Source organism: Ceratotherium simum, chromosome 12 (assembly GCF_057802395.1).
Source record: "Ceratotherium simum simum isolate JZ-2026a chromosome 12, ASM5780239v1, whole genome shotgun sequence".
Lineage (NCBI taxonomy): Eukaryota > Metazoa > Chordata > Mammalia > Perissodactyla > Rhinocerotidae > Ceratotherium > Ceratotherium simum.
Genome location: NC_141911.1, coordinates 8,209,081 through 8,222,135, shown reverse-complemented (window position 1 = coordinate 8,222,135; position 13,055 = coordinate 8,209,081). Strand labels below are relative to the sequence as shown.

Sequence of the window (13,055 nt, the reverse complement as noted above, 5' to 3'; positions counted from 1 at the left end):
AATTTTGAAGAACAGTCATATGAGAGATTTGACACATGGCCTGCAAACTCATGATCTTAAAGTGGAAACCCAATAAGTGATTGGCAAATCTGGCCCAGATTCCTTACATGCTTATTAGTGAGAATAATTTCCATTTTCCTTAAAATACTTTATGACAGGCTCAACAAGCAAAGAAAGATAGATCTTAGAAAATTGGCCAATGGGGAGAGCTCACACCACTCCAACCAAAAGCAGTGTGGAAACCCTAGAGGACCAATATTGAGCTGTTTGAAAACAACACTTATGGAACAAATTGTCCAGAAAGATAGAAACAGGGAAACATGCCCACCACCCTCAGTGATCTCAGATTATGGCCTCATGTGACTGTGGCTGGGAAGCAGACTGGAGAGATGACCCTGCCACAGTAGGCTCCTGCTAGAGTGAGAAGGATGGACTGTGCACTGGGGTAGGGCAGAAAGTCAAATAGTCTGGGGTTTAAATCTAGATTTGCCATTCACTAGTAGTGTTGTCTTGAGCAAGCTGCTCAATCTCTCTAAGCTTCCCCTATAAATGGACACATGAACATGTTTTGTATTCTTTTATGAGATGGTCAGTCAGGTGTGGCCACAAGAGGAGACAGAGGAGAGGCTCAGGAAAACAAAGTTTATTGTAGTCACAGGTCCTAGAGACAAGAGGCATGGCACACCACGTAGGGCCACATGGGGGAGCCACCTGGGGGAGCACCAGGGTGGTGAGGAGGCAGAAGATAGGAGTGAAGGGAGCACTTAGGTCATGGCCTTTATTGGGGTTTCTGTGAGAAAGGTAAGGTAGGGCAGGGTAAACAGTTTAGGTTTCGGATTGGCTAGTTGGAATAATTTGGGTGGACTTTGGGCTGTAGAGGTGGTTTCTAGTTGCCTGGTATCTGGACCTGGGATGATTAAGGCAGAGAAACATTGCCTCTTGGGGCCAGATAGCAGAGGTATGGCTTCAGATTGGATATCAAAGGCATGCTCCTGGCTGGGCCCTCTGCTGTCTCTAGGAATTGGCTAGCTCCAGGAGGACCAGTCTCTCTTGTCAGAAGCCAGAAAGCCTTCTTAAGATGTCAAAACATCATAATATACAGAAAATAATTAAACACACACACACACATACAATACAAAACACATCTCATCTGTAAAACTGGACAAGTAAACAATGATCTCAGAGGATCACATGAGATAAAATACATCACAACACTTAGCCCACCGTCTGGTACTCAGTAGACACCCATTAATATTACTTTTCTCTCTTCTTCTGTCAAGTGAACGGACCATGAGATTAGTCATCCTTTCTATACCTCTGTCTAGCTGTGTGACCTGGGACAAGAGGGTTCCTCTGTCTAGGACTCCACTTCCTTACCTGTAAAATAGGGAGGAGCATCCAGATGGTCACCAAGGTACTTTTCAGGCATGACGTTGCCACTTTCTTGTCTGAATTCTGCTGAGACGCACAGTGCACCTTTGTGGGCTGGAAGGGCGAGGACAAGAGGTCCCACTGGGGGATGTGGAAAAGGCAGACTTGGAGGTTGAAACCATGATGCCAGATTGAGAAAGAGATTGTCCACGCCTTGTGAGCACCAACCCCAGCTCTGACACAGCGGCCAGCACTGGACCATCTCTTTAGAGCCCACACGATTAATCTTCCCCATGTCCAACCATGGGCGCAGCCTTTGGTGAGGAAGGGAGAAGGGCTGTGGTATTTGGGTGGTGGAACAGAAAAAGTGCCTGTTCCACCATCTACATTTAATTTTCACATTGATTAAAAATCCTAAATTTCCCCTCTCGAGGACTGCTATAAAATTAAAAGATCCAGGTGTGTATTGGATATTCCATACATGGTAAAGTGTCTAGCACGGTGCCCAGCCATCAGTAAGTGCTGAATAAGTGAAAGTTTCTTCTCCTATTAATTATTCATGACCTAATTATTACATAAATAGAGGATATTTCTGCAATAAGTGTTGAAACGGTCTCATGTCTCGTCTTAACGTTCAAACACTTGTTTTGTATTTTTAAAAATACATAAATGGTCAATTTGCTAGCTCAGGAATAAAATGAGATTCTAGAAAGGAGTTTCTGCTTTATGAGTAGTAGTTTCCACATTTATATAGAAGGGCCATGCATTAAGTGAAATCCAGCAAGTTAGGGTTTTTTTTTTTTTCCTTTACTTTTCAAATAGAATGAAAACTGATGGAGATAAGATGAACTCTGGGCTCTAAAACAGCAGTACTTACAGCCCTCTTCCTTGATGTGCTGTGTCATTACGGAGTAGGGGCTGTATGTATTGTATATCAATGGAGATTTTAGCTTAAACGCCAAAGAAGGGCGCCTGGGAAAATCATTGAGCGTGTGCTGTGGGGCCAGCCACTTTTCTCTAAACGGAACTCTGCTTTCCGTGTGTGGTTTCAGAACAGGGTTTCAATTTGTCAGGAGAGGTTTTTATTTCTTTATAACTATATTCAATTAGTAAGTCTCTGAGGGCCACCTTCTAGAATTAACTGCAATAAAGGACCAACAAGCCCCACTAAAGTATAGAGAAGATTCCCCACCAGATTTTTGTTTCTAAACAGAATTGTCAGATCTCAAGAGTGTGTTACCCACAAACAGCAATGATTTGAAGAAATGCTTGATCCTTGGAGCGCTAAGCAGCCTGGCCCCACGAAACTCAGAGTGGCCACATTTTAGACTCTTCTGAGTCTGTCAGGCTGGTGCCACCTGAGGATGTGACTGAGGCTTGGAAATCAGCACCCACCTTTACTGTCCACCCCAACTTCTTCCCACTTCATTTCTAGTAAAGGCCTTCACTAGCCACTTGCTATGGGTTAAATTGTATCCTGCTCAACATCCGTATGTTGAAATTCTAACCACCACTAGCTCAGAATGTGACTGAATTTGGAGATATGGTCTTTAAAGAGGTAATTAAAGTTAAAGAGGTCACTAGGTTGGGCTCTAATCCAATATGGCTGGTGTCCTTATAAGAAAAGGAGATCAGGACACAGATACACACAGAGGGAAGGCCATATGAAGACGGGATGAACATGGCCATCCACAAGCCAAGGAGAGAGGCCTCAGGAGAAATCAAACCTGCTGACAACTTGATCTTGGACTTCCAGCCTCCAGAACTGTGAGAAAATAAATTTCTGTTGTTTAAGCCACCCAGTCTGTGGTATTTTATTATGGCAGCCCGAGCAAACTAGTACCCCACTTATTTGTGTTTTAAAAAACATATCTAAAAAACAAATGAAAAAATAAACAAAGACACAAAAAAAGGAACAACAAGAACAACAAACCGTATCCGCATGTAGGGTGTTTCTTAGACCTGCCTCTCCCTGGCTGACGCATGGAAGCGTGGCACGGTGAGTTCAGGTGCAGCTTAGAATAACCATGAGCAGTCATCTCATTCACAACACCTGACTATAGCATCATGCCATTTTGTTTTCATGGTGTGTGTTTGTTCTTTTTTTCCCCACCATGATGTGAAGCCAAGAGGAGAGGCTGGTGGAGAGACTCAGGAGTTGGCATCGGAACACTGGCTCCCAGTTCTGGTTTTGTCCCTTCCCGGCTATAAGACCTTCGAAAATGTACTTAATTTCTCTGAGCTTTAGCTCCTCCCTCTTTGAAACAGGGATAATAATGCCTACTTCACTGGCCATTTTGAGGATTAAGTGGCATGAGGCATGTGGAGTGTCTGAGGTATAGGTAGGAATCTGACAAATATGAGCTGGCGGATGTGGCTCCAGGGATCTCTTTCAGAATCTGATTGTAAATGCAGAATACCGTGTTTGTCCCTGTTATGTGTAATCCTCTTGCCTACAGCTGAGATTTCACATCAATTAAGATAATTTTGAATTTTGATTTTGTCATCTGCAATATTACTCTTGCCAGTTTTGCATCTGCTCTTGGTCATCAATAGCATATTGATTCAACCAGGCTGAGGATTTCATTTCACCAGATGCCACGTCAGTCAACAGTCCTAAAGCCTTCTTCTTCTTCATCCTCTTCTTCAGCCTCCAATTCCAAGAGGCTGCTGAATCCTGACAATGTTATTTCTTTGTCATGTCTTGTGTGTGTCCCCCCTCTCCATCCTAACAGGCATGGCCTGGCTTCAGGGCTCTCCTCTGTCACCAGGACCACAGCCTCCTACCCCATTTTCCTCCTCCAGGTCCTGTCGTTTCAATGCATTCTCCTCACCGCCGACAGGGTGAGACAAAAATACCAACAGAAGCCCCCCAGACTGCTGAAGCGTGTTCACTAACTACACTAATCATATCCAATTTCTTCAGATAATCTTAATGCTGGATTTGGCATTTTCTTTTCCCAGTGAACACTCTGAAACACATTAGAACAGACGAGTTTTAAAACAGGTTGTTTTTGTGTAGTTTTCTCCCAAGTAAATGATAAATTTCTTGCTAGGAAGCTTGTATTTTAGACTTCTCTGCGTTTACCAGCACCCAGACCCACTTAGTGAGTTGGTACCTCATATATGTGTATTGAATGACTTAATGCATGAATGAACAAATGAATATCCTAAATTTGAACTTATTTGTGGCCTCTTAGGACAACGGGGAATCAGGATGTGAAGAAGCAAAGTGGAAAAAGGAAGATGGGAAGAGATCTGGCCTCTTTGTGCTGAGAAAGGAAGGGATGCTTCTTGACCTAGCCTGGGATTTCTGCGGAAATCAGAGCCTGAGACCCAGGCTTGGTAGTTAATTGTGAGAAGTGACCCAGGGAAGCAGGAGTGGGGGACTGGGGAGATCAAAAACGAGGAAAAGCAAATACAAGGATGTGTCCTTGAGTTGGTCTCTGCTGTGGCTACTGGGGCTCAGTGCTGCCAGGACCGTCTAAGGGGCTGTGTGGTAAGAGTTGCAGGATTGTCTGTCTGCAGAGAGTATTTATCCACCAGCTCCTTCCTGCACAGGGTGGGGTTTTCCCCGAGGGTCCAGGCCATGCATGGATGAGGTCCAGGTGGTTCCCACAATTCTGAGAAGTCAGAGACTTCTGGGAGCAGAAAGCAAGAGATGGGAGGTGTAGATGAAGTGAGGTGCTGCCAGGTTACACCCACCAGAAGTTGGTCATATAGCCCTGGCTGGAGTAAAAGATGAGCTGTGAGTGTGAGGCAGGGCCCAAGGGCTGCCCCGTCCAAGCTCCCCTGTTTCTAAGAAGAGATGCGGGCACTTCTCTGCCCCATAACATTCTCCATTTGCAATCATTGACTTATTCATCTGACAACTATCTGACAACCTACGAGGGTTCAATGTTCTGTGTTAGGTACTATGTTAGTCTAAATGGCAAGTCCCAATTCCACTTGCAAATTCACAAAGAATTAGCCCCCTTCCTATCAGATTTATGCACTCTATTGACATGCTGGGTTTTCTCATATTGCTGGTGACAATTTCAGATACTCTAGCCTCCGAAACAGGAATCCTGGGGATGGTCTCCTCAAAAGGAGGAAGCTTTTCATTTATAATTTGTCTTGGATCCCATTTTCACAGTAATCAACAGTGAATTATCAGAGACTCCATCTGCCTGGACCACCAAAGGGAACGCTTGTGCCAGGAGTGTAGAGTATCCAGCCCCACTTCTGGGAAAAGTAATAAACATATTGGTGGGGCTTTTCTTCCTTTGAGGTTGTGCCAGGCCATCCTAATATGGATATCTGTGGCTGTCAGCTCGCCACTGGTCAGCACGAACTCCGTGCATCCTCCAGTTCACAGTTTGTGCTCATCCATGTGCCAGAGACAGGGTCTGTTTGTAAAGGATGGGCATCTGGGTTGCGGCCAACCCACCGTTCCAGTGGGCAGGCAGCCTTCATATTTGGCTGTTGTTGGATCCTGCCTATAAGACCTAGAATTGGCTACTTTTGCTTGCTCACTTAGAGAGCTCTACCGGTCTCTGAACTGGCAAAGGCCACTGCAGGTAGGCATTCAGGATACCAGACCTATGCAGGCAAAACCTGTGGCCCTGGGAGCCCCTGGTTGACGAATCTCCAGACTAACCGGGCCTCAAAAAGCATAGGCTACCTGTGCAAAGACGGAGGGTCTGTCTGGCTTCTTTGTCAAAGAGGCCTCCTGCTGCTCTGAGCTGAAGCTGAAAGCTCTTGGCTCCCTCCTGTGCAAGTGCTACAGGTGGGGCCACAGGCAAAGGAGAGATCAGTCTCCAGCCTGAAAATGTTTATTCTGGACATCCTGCTGAGCTAGAAACAAGGGCATGTAGTACTTACAAATAAAGAAATAAGCTCACCAAAAATTTACTGATCTGCTGCCCTCCTCTTTGGGTCCTTATGAATGCCCCCGGTACCTCCCCTCCTCTCTCTGCTTCATTTCCCCTGCCTCAGCCCTTCGCTTACAAAACACAAATTCAAAGATTCAATTATCAAGAATTGCAAGAAGGTGACAGTAGAGCACTAAGCCCCTGGTGCAGGGCCCTTCAGAGCGAGGGGCCCTGTGTGCCCGCTGGTCACACCAGGAGGCCGGCCCTGATTTTCTCCTACACCTTAGGGTCAGGGGAACCCTCATGAAAATGTGCATCCCTTTAACTGCTAAAAATTTACTGATAACATCTTTGTTACGCAATTCTGAATAAATATTATGCTCCACCTTTTAATTAATTTTCTATTAAAGTCACATGTGTCCAGATCTCAGTAAATTCAACCCAGTCTTGCAGACCACCTGAAAGAAGGCCCCTCCCTTTTTCTTGGTGCTTATGTTAAAGTGCTTGCTTTGCAGTTTCCTTTCAGCCCATCCTTTCCCACACTCTGCCCTTGATGTGATGTTCTGTGAATTCTGTTCCCGCCTTCCTGCCTTCAGCATCGTTGGCCTAAACAAGGACAAGGCAGTCCCTCCGCGTGGGGCAGTGAGAGAAGCCCTGACTCAGAGCCAGACAGGTCCACCTCCTACTAGCAGGGTGGCCTTGAGCTAGTTACTTCATCGCTCCAGTTTCGGCTTTTCATCTGTGAAATGGTGGTACTATCTGCCCGCAGGCTTGGGAGGACCACACCAGAACTGTATGGCCTTGGCGGTGTTCTGTCGTCTGCCTCCCCGTGGTCCTCCTCCATCAGACTTCTCAGATGCCACTTCTTTGAGCCTTCCTAAGCCTCTAACAAGTCCCTCCCGCTTCTTGGGCTGGTGCAGGGCCTCTGCTCAGGTGGCCTGCTGATGCCTTGCACCAGCGGTCCCCTGGAAAGAAAGAGGGGGACGCCCTATGCTGTTTAGCGTAAGGGGGAAAGTGGTAGGGCCAGCAGGGCCTTCCGAGACGAGCCGCCTGCGCTTGCTTTCACGCTCTACCACCTTCTTGAGCTTCTGCATCTGAACATGGGCATAATAATTCCTACTTCACAAAGCTGTTAGGAAAAGGAAATGAAGCAACTTCTAGTAAGAGACGAGAACCAAGTTTGGCATACAATAGGTACTTAATAAATGTCATCTGCCCTGCTTCCCCATGTAGATTTTGGAGTTCAGCATGTGACTGACTATCCCAGCAGCAAGTATGAAGGCCAGAGGACTGGATTAAGGGACAGATGACCCCAATTCATCCTTATTTTATGCTTCTGGCAATCTCTTGACTTCTCTGAGCCTTTTTTTCCATCTTTAATTGAGATTATGAACACTTGCCCTGCCTGCCTCCCAAGGTTAGTTATGTTGAAAATTAAGTGAGATAATGGATGTGAAATTTTATACAAAGATAAAGGGTTATTAACACCAATGCCCAAGGGTTAGGTCACTAACCATCAAACAGAACGCTTAGCTTTCCTCCTCCCCACCACGTGTGGATCTTCTGCCTTGCTGGCATTGCGGGTGTGCGCGGAGTGTGTGGGGAGGACAGCCTCTCTGGTCAGTCACATCTGCAGCACCTTGACTTAACCAGCACATGATTGTTTTTCTCATGAGCACAAAGGACTATTATGGAACAGAGAGCTGGCTCGGGCCGGGGTGTGGGTGGGAAGGCAATGCTGTGCAGATGAGAACGCTGCAGGAGATATGTGTGTGCAAGCCACCCAGCCCAGGGCATGGCCGAGGCAGACTTAACACATTAATCATCCGTTGTTACAAGTTATACATTAACACTTTAATTGGTATTCGGCAATTAATACTGAATCAGAATCTGATTTTGAATCTCTACATGATTTCTGTCAAGCAGCCTGACTCCAGCCTGGGTTTATGATGGGACACTCACTTCTTTCAAAGCTTATTCCAGATTTGTGTGTCCCTGTTAAAAAGTTTGTTCTGTGCCTTCCACCCTTTCAGCAGTATCGCAAAGTGGTTAGGAGCTGGGAGCTTTGGAACCAAACTGCCCAGGCCCAAAGTCAGTCTCCTCCATCTACTGGCAGTGTGATCTTCTGAGTTACTTAACTTCTGTGTGCCTCAGTTTCCTCATCTGGAATATGAGGATAATAATACTTATCTCATAGGGTTGCTATGGGATTAAGTGTATTAATATGGAAAGCACTTAGAACAGTGCCTGGCACATAGTAAGTACTCAGGAAATGCCAATTATTGTTACTCTATGATTTATTGTCCCCTTTGTGAAAGTATAAAAGTTAAAGAATAATTAAAGCACATTAAAAGTAAATACACCAGGCAGAGAGATAAATGAACTGTTTACATAAACATGAATTAAGAGAGTCACACTCAAGGAAGAACTGTTCCCTGTTGAGGACAGCAAACATCTGGAAGGAATTAAGTGGAGGAAGAGGGTGGGCGGTGGTGGTGGTGGTGTGAGCTGAGAACAGGCCGTGACTATTGGAAGGAGATAATTCATTTCTGGGGCGGGTAAGTGATTCTGAAAAAGGGAGGCTACTCTGGGCCTACACAGCATGATTGGATGCATGAAGAGTATTTACCCCTCCAAATAATTTCCATTCTGATTAGCCTGGATACCTAGAATGTCTGCATCATGCCTTTCAGCTAAGGCATTGCCTCAAAAAGGCCACTTCTAAAATGCAAATATACTCACATAAAAATAACAGGGTGCCGTTTTATATCTGTGAAATTAACAAAATGAAAATTGTCACACTCGGGGCATTGAGGTTTCACTGAAACTGGCACATTTAAAAATCTTTATTGTACATAGAAATAGGTATAACTTTTTGGCTGAAATTTTTAAGAGTCATAAAAATGTCTCTACCTTTCGATCTACTAATTTAACTTCTGGAAATTTATTGTTAGGAAAATTTCCAAAAGAAGGAGAGAATTTTCTGTATTTATTTTCCATGATTGAAAAAAATATTCAACAGTAAGAGAATGGGTGGATTACAACACATCCCTTTGGTGGACGCTCAGACGGTCATCAAAATTATAATGATAAAAGACAGAGAGAAGGATGGGAAAATGTTTATGAAATAATCACATTAGATAAAAAACAAAACCAGAAATCAAATTATAAAGATTGCGTATGCCTATGGATGAGGCTAGAGAAAGAAAACCAATGTGCTTTGTTAGAGGTTGTGGGATTGTGGAAGAACTTTTTCTTTCTATTATTTGGATTTGTGTTTATATTGGTTGTGCAATGAGCAAACAAAAGACCCAAATGAACTCGCTGGGAAGGGGCAGCTGATGGTCAGCCATCACCATATGGGCAAGTTTCAGTCCAGTTTCCTGGACTGAGAGAAGGGGCCCTAGAGCTGGTAGGTTCTGAGAGGGGGCTGATGGGCAAGACCAGGGGCCTCCAAGGGCACAGGGCACCAGTTGGGCGTGGGGACCACCTGAAGAGAGAAGGAGGGGCTGGCGGGAGCTGGAAGAGAGTGGGAGTAAGGGGAATTGCCTACCTCACCGTGTTCCCTCTGGCAGGCCTGGGCAAACAGAGACTTACATCAGCCCTGTGACTTAAATCAAGTAGGTTGCACCATTCCTCTCAGTCACTCAATCCCAATTTTAAAATCAGAATTTACAAAACTGGAGTGTTCTTACTACTTCTGATAAGCTGCAGTGTCTCTTTGAACTCCAGAGCCATCATGAGCAGAGACTGACACTAAAATATTAGGCTTTCTGTTTTCTAACTGCCCTGTCTCTAATACTAGTCAACCAAGCTGGGTCGAATGTTGGACAAACACACTGATTTTAAAATCAAATCCTGGCCTCTGACGGTTTCTTAAACAGAGGATTCCTGTGGTTACATGGGTTGTGACCAGGTCACAGATTCATTTCCCCAGAACCTTTACTTGTATTGACGACTCTTTAGCTGACCTTCCAGAGTAGTGGAGCAGTGGAGTGAACCATTGGACCAGAAGTTGGGAAGCATCCTATTAGGCAGATCATTTATACTTTCCTGGCCTCAGTCTCTTCATCTGTAAACTGGGGGAAATTTTCACCAAAGACTTCATAGACCCAAATCCAATGGTGAAAGTCTGTAAAGCCCAGATAAAGCTCAACAGGGTCCAGTTTGGGCCACAGTAGTGGAAGTCTCATGCTCAGAATGAAGGAGCTGAACCTTCCACCATACTTTGCCCAGTCTGTCCACACCTTGGGAAACCACATTTAGATCAAGCAGCACCCTTTAAGGGGATGTTGACACACTGGAGTATGTGCAGAAGAGGGCAGCTGGGATGGATGGAGGCGGAGAGCATAGTCATGAGAGAATAGATAAAGGAATTGCATATTTTAAGCCAGAAGGGTTGTATGGCAAGGACGTGGTAACGATCTTTGAAAATCTGAAGAGCTGTCTTGTGGAAAAATAGTTCACTAGCTCTATATGACCCCAGAGGGCAGGATCAGTGGATAGAAACTACAGCGTGGCAAATTTCAAGTCTGCATAGAATGCAGTGAGAACTAACCGAAGGTGGAGAGGTGGGTATAAGCAGAGGCTGGGTGACCGCTGGGCAGTGTGATTTTCTTGGACATTGAAGTGCTGGGTGATGGAGAAGTTGAGGTGGGGCTCTAAGGCCCCATCTAGCCCGATGAGCCTCTGAATCTAATCTGAGATGACTTATCTCCTCCAGCGCGGCCCCCATAAATGCCGTGTACTTCCAGAAGCATCACTGAAGGATGGCAGCAGCTGGTTTTCACACGGCCCAAGCACTCTCACAACCTCTCTTCTCCCTTCCCAACTTGAGGTTTTGGAGGAGAGCTGTTCTATCCAAATTTTCTCATTGTTTGAACAAGCTTGTGCCAAGTTCGCTGGCTTTGCCCATTCCAAGATTTCCAAGGCGAATTCCCTCCACAGCTCATCTCTACCACCTCCTACTCCACCCACCGCCACTGCTGGTTTGCATTTCTCTAGTGTGCAGAGCAAGGGGGAGATGGCTGTGGACAGTACACAGGAAACAAACAAGCATCCCTAGACATCCCAGTTTGTAGTGTACTCGAGTCACTGCAGTCCACGAGCTTCCAGGAGACAGCGGATGCTAGATCAGAATTATTAAGATGTACATTCCTCCCCTTAGTATTGTGAAATAGCTGCTTATAACCAAGAAAAGGAAACTTTTCCTAGAGTAAAAGGTGGGAAGTCACTGAGATGGGTTGTTGCCTGAGGAGGGAAATAGGGAAATAGAAGAAGGGTTGGAGGAGGCAGAGAAGGGAGGGTATGGATATAAAAGCACCTGCACCTGCACCTGCACCTGCACAGAGGGGCCATTGCCGCAGCAGGTGAGCAGGCGGGAATGAGACCCGGAACTCAGGAGGCCGGGAAATAAACAGTGTTGCCCAGACCCTGGCTGAGTCTGCTGCTGGCCTAGTTCCTCTGGGCAGTTCTGGAGCAGACGGAGGGGAAGCACCAGGTTCTGGAGCAAGCAACCCTCTGGGTTGGACTCCTGCTCCACCTCTTACTCGCCATGCTACCTTGAGCAACTTTGACAGCTCTGACCCTGAAAGGGGATCACAATGGTACCTGCCTCCACAAGTCGAGAGGATAACAACACACAATATTGTAGGGTGAGCCACATGAAACTGCTGATATTCCCACCATTTTCAACATACAAAAATGACAATTTCATATGAATCAACCTCACTCATAAAGGTTAGACAATACAATGGTTCCCAAACGTGTCTGTACCTTAGAATTATCTTGGGCTTTTTAAAAAATTCCAAAGCTCAGGTCACAAGCAGACCAATTCAGTCACAATTTCTGCAGATGAGACTCCTCCCCAGGTGATTTTAATGGGCAGACAAGTCGGAGATCGTTGGCTTAGCCCAGTGCTTGGGATCTATTAAGGCACTCAACCACAGCCACCTCTGCTTTTCCTTCAACTGTCGTTTATTGAGCACCTACTGCATGCCAGGCTCTGGCCGGGCGTGCCTCTTGGGCCCCGGGGCCTCCCCAGCGGCGCTCATCTCTCCCCATCCTCCTCCGCAGTGTCCAGGCCCCGGAGCTCCCCGGACGACCTGAAGGCGCTGACTCGGAACGTGAACCGGCTGAACGAGAGCTTCCGGGACTTGCAGCTGCGGCTGCTGCAGGCTCCGCTGCAGGCCGACCTGACGGAGCAGGTGTGGAAGGTGCAGGACGCGCTGCAGAACCAGTCGGACTCGCTGCTGGCGCTGGCGGGCGCGGTGCAGCGGCTGGAGGGGGCGCTCTGGGGGCTGCAGGCGCAGGCGGCGCAGACAGAGCAGGCGGTGGCCCTGCTGCGCGACAGCACGGGCCAGCAGAGCGACGCGGCGCAGCTGGAGCTCTACCAGCTGCAGGTGGAGAGCAACCGCAGCCAGCTGCTGCTGCGGCGCCACGCCGGCCTGCTCGACGGGCTGGCGCGCAGGGTGGGCGTCCTGGGCGAGGAGCTGGCGGACGTGGGCGGCGCGCTGCGCGGCCTCAACCACAGCCTGTCCTACGACGTGGCCCTCCACAGCACGCGGCTGCAGGACCTGCAGGTGCTGGTGAGCAACGCCAGCGAGGACACGCGCCGCATGCGGCTGGTGCACATGGGCATGGAGCTGCAGCTCAAGCAGGAGCTGGCCCTGCTCAACACCGTCACCGAGGACCTGCGCCTCAAGGACTGGGAGCATTCCATCGCCCTGAGGAACATCTCCCTGGCCAAAGGTACCCCCCGGCCCACCCAAGCCCGCAGGGCCTGCCTGGGCGCTTCCTGCTTAGGCCTGCCTCAGCACACCCCTCCCCAAG

The 13,055-nt window shown here is 47.3% G+C and overlaps 1 protein-coding gene across 1 annotated transcript in view; it reads left to right on the top strand.

Annotated features, from left to right (window-relative positions):
• Window positions 1-13,055, top strand: part of SCARA5 (scavenger receptor class A member 5) — a 118,358-nt gene that overhangs the window by 58,538 nt on the left and 46,765 nt on the right. Inside the window, exon 4 of the mRNA XM_087437225.1 lies at window positions 12,300-12,974. Coding sequence (XP_087293351.1) covers window positions 12,300-12,974 — 675 coding nt within the window. The remainder of the gene's footprint in view (window positions 1-12,299; window positions 12,975-13,055) is intronic.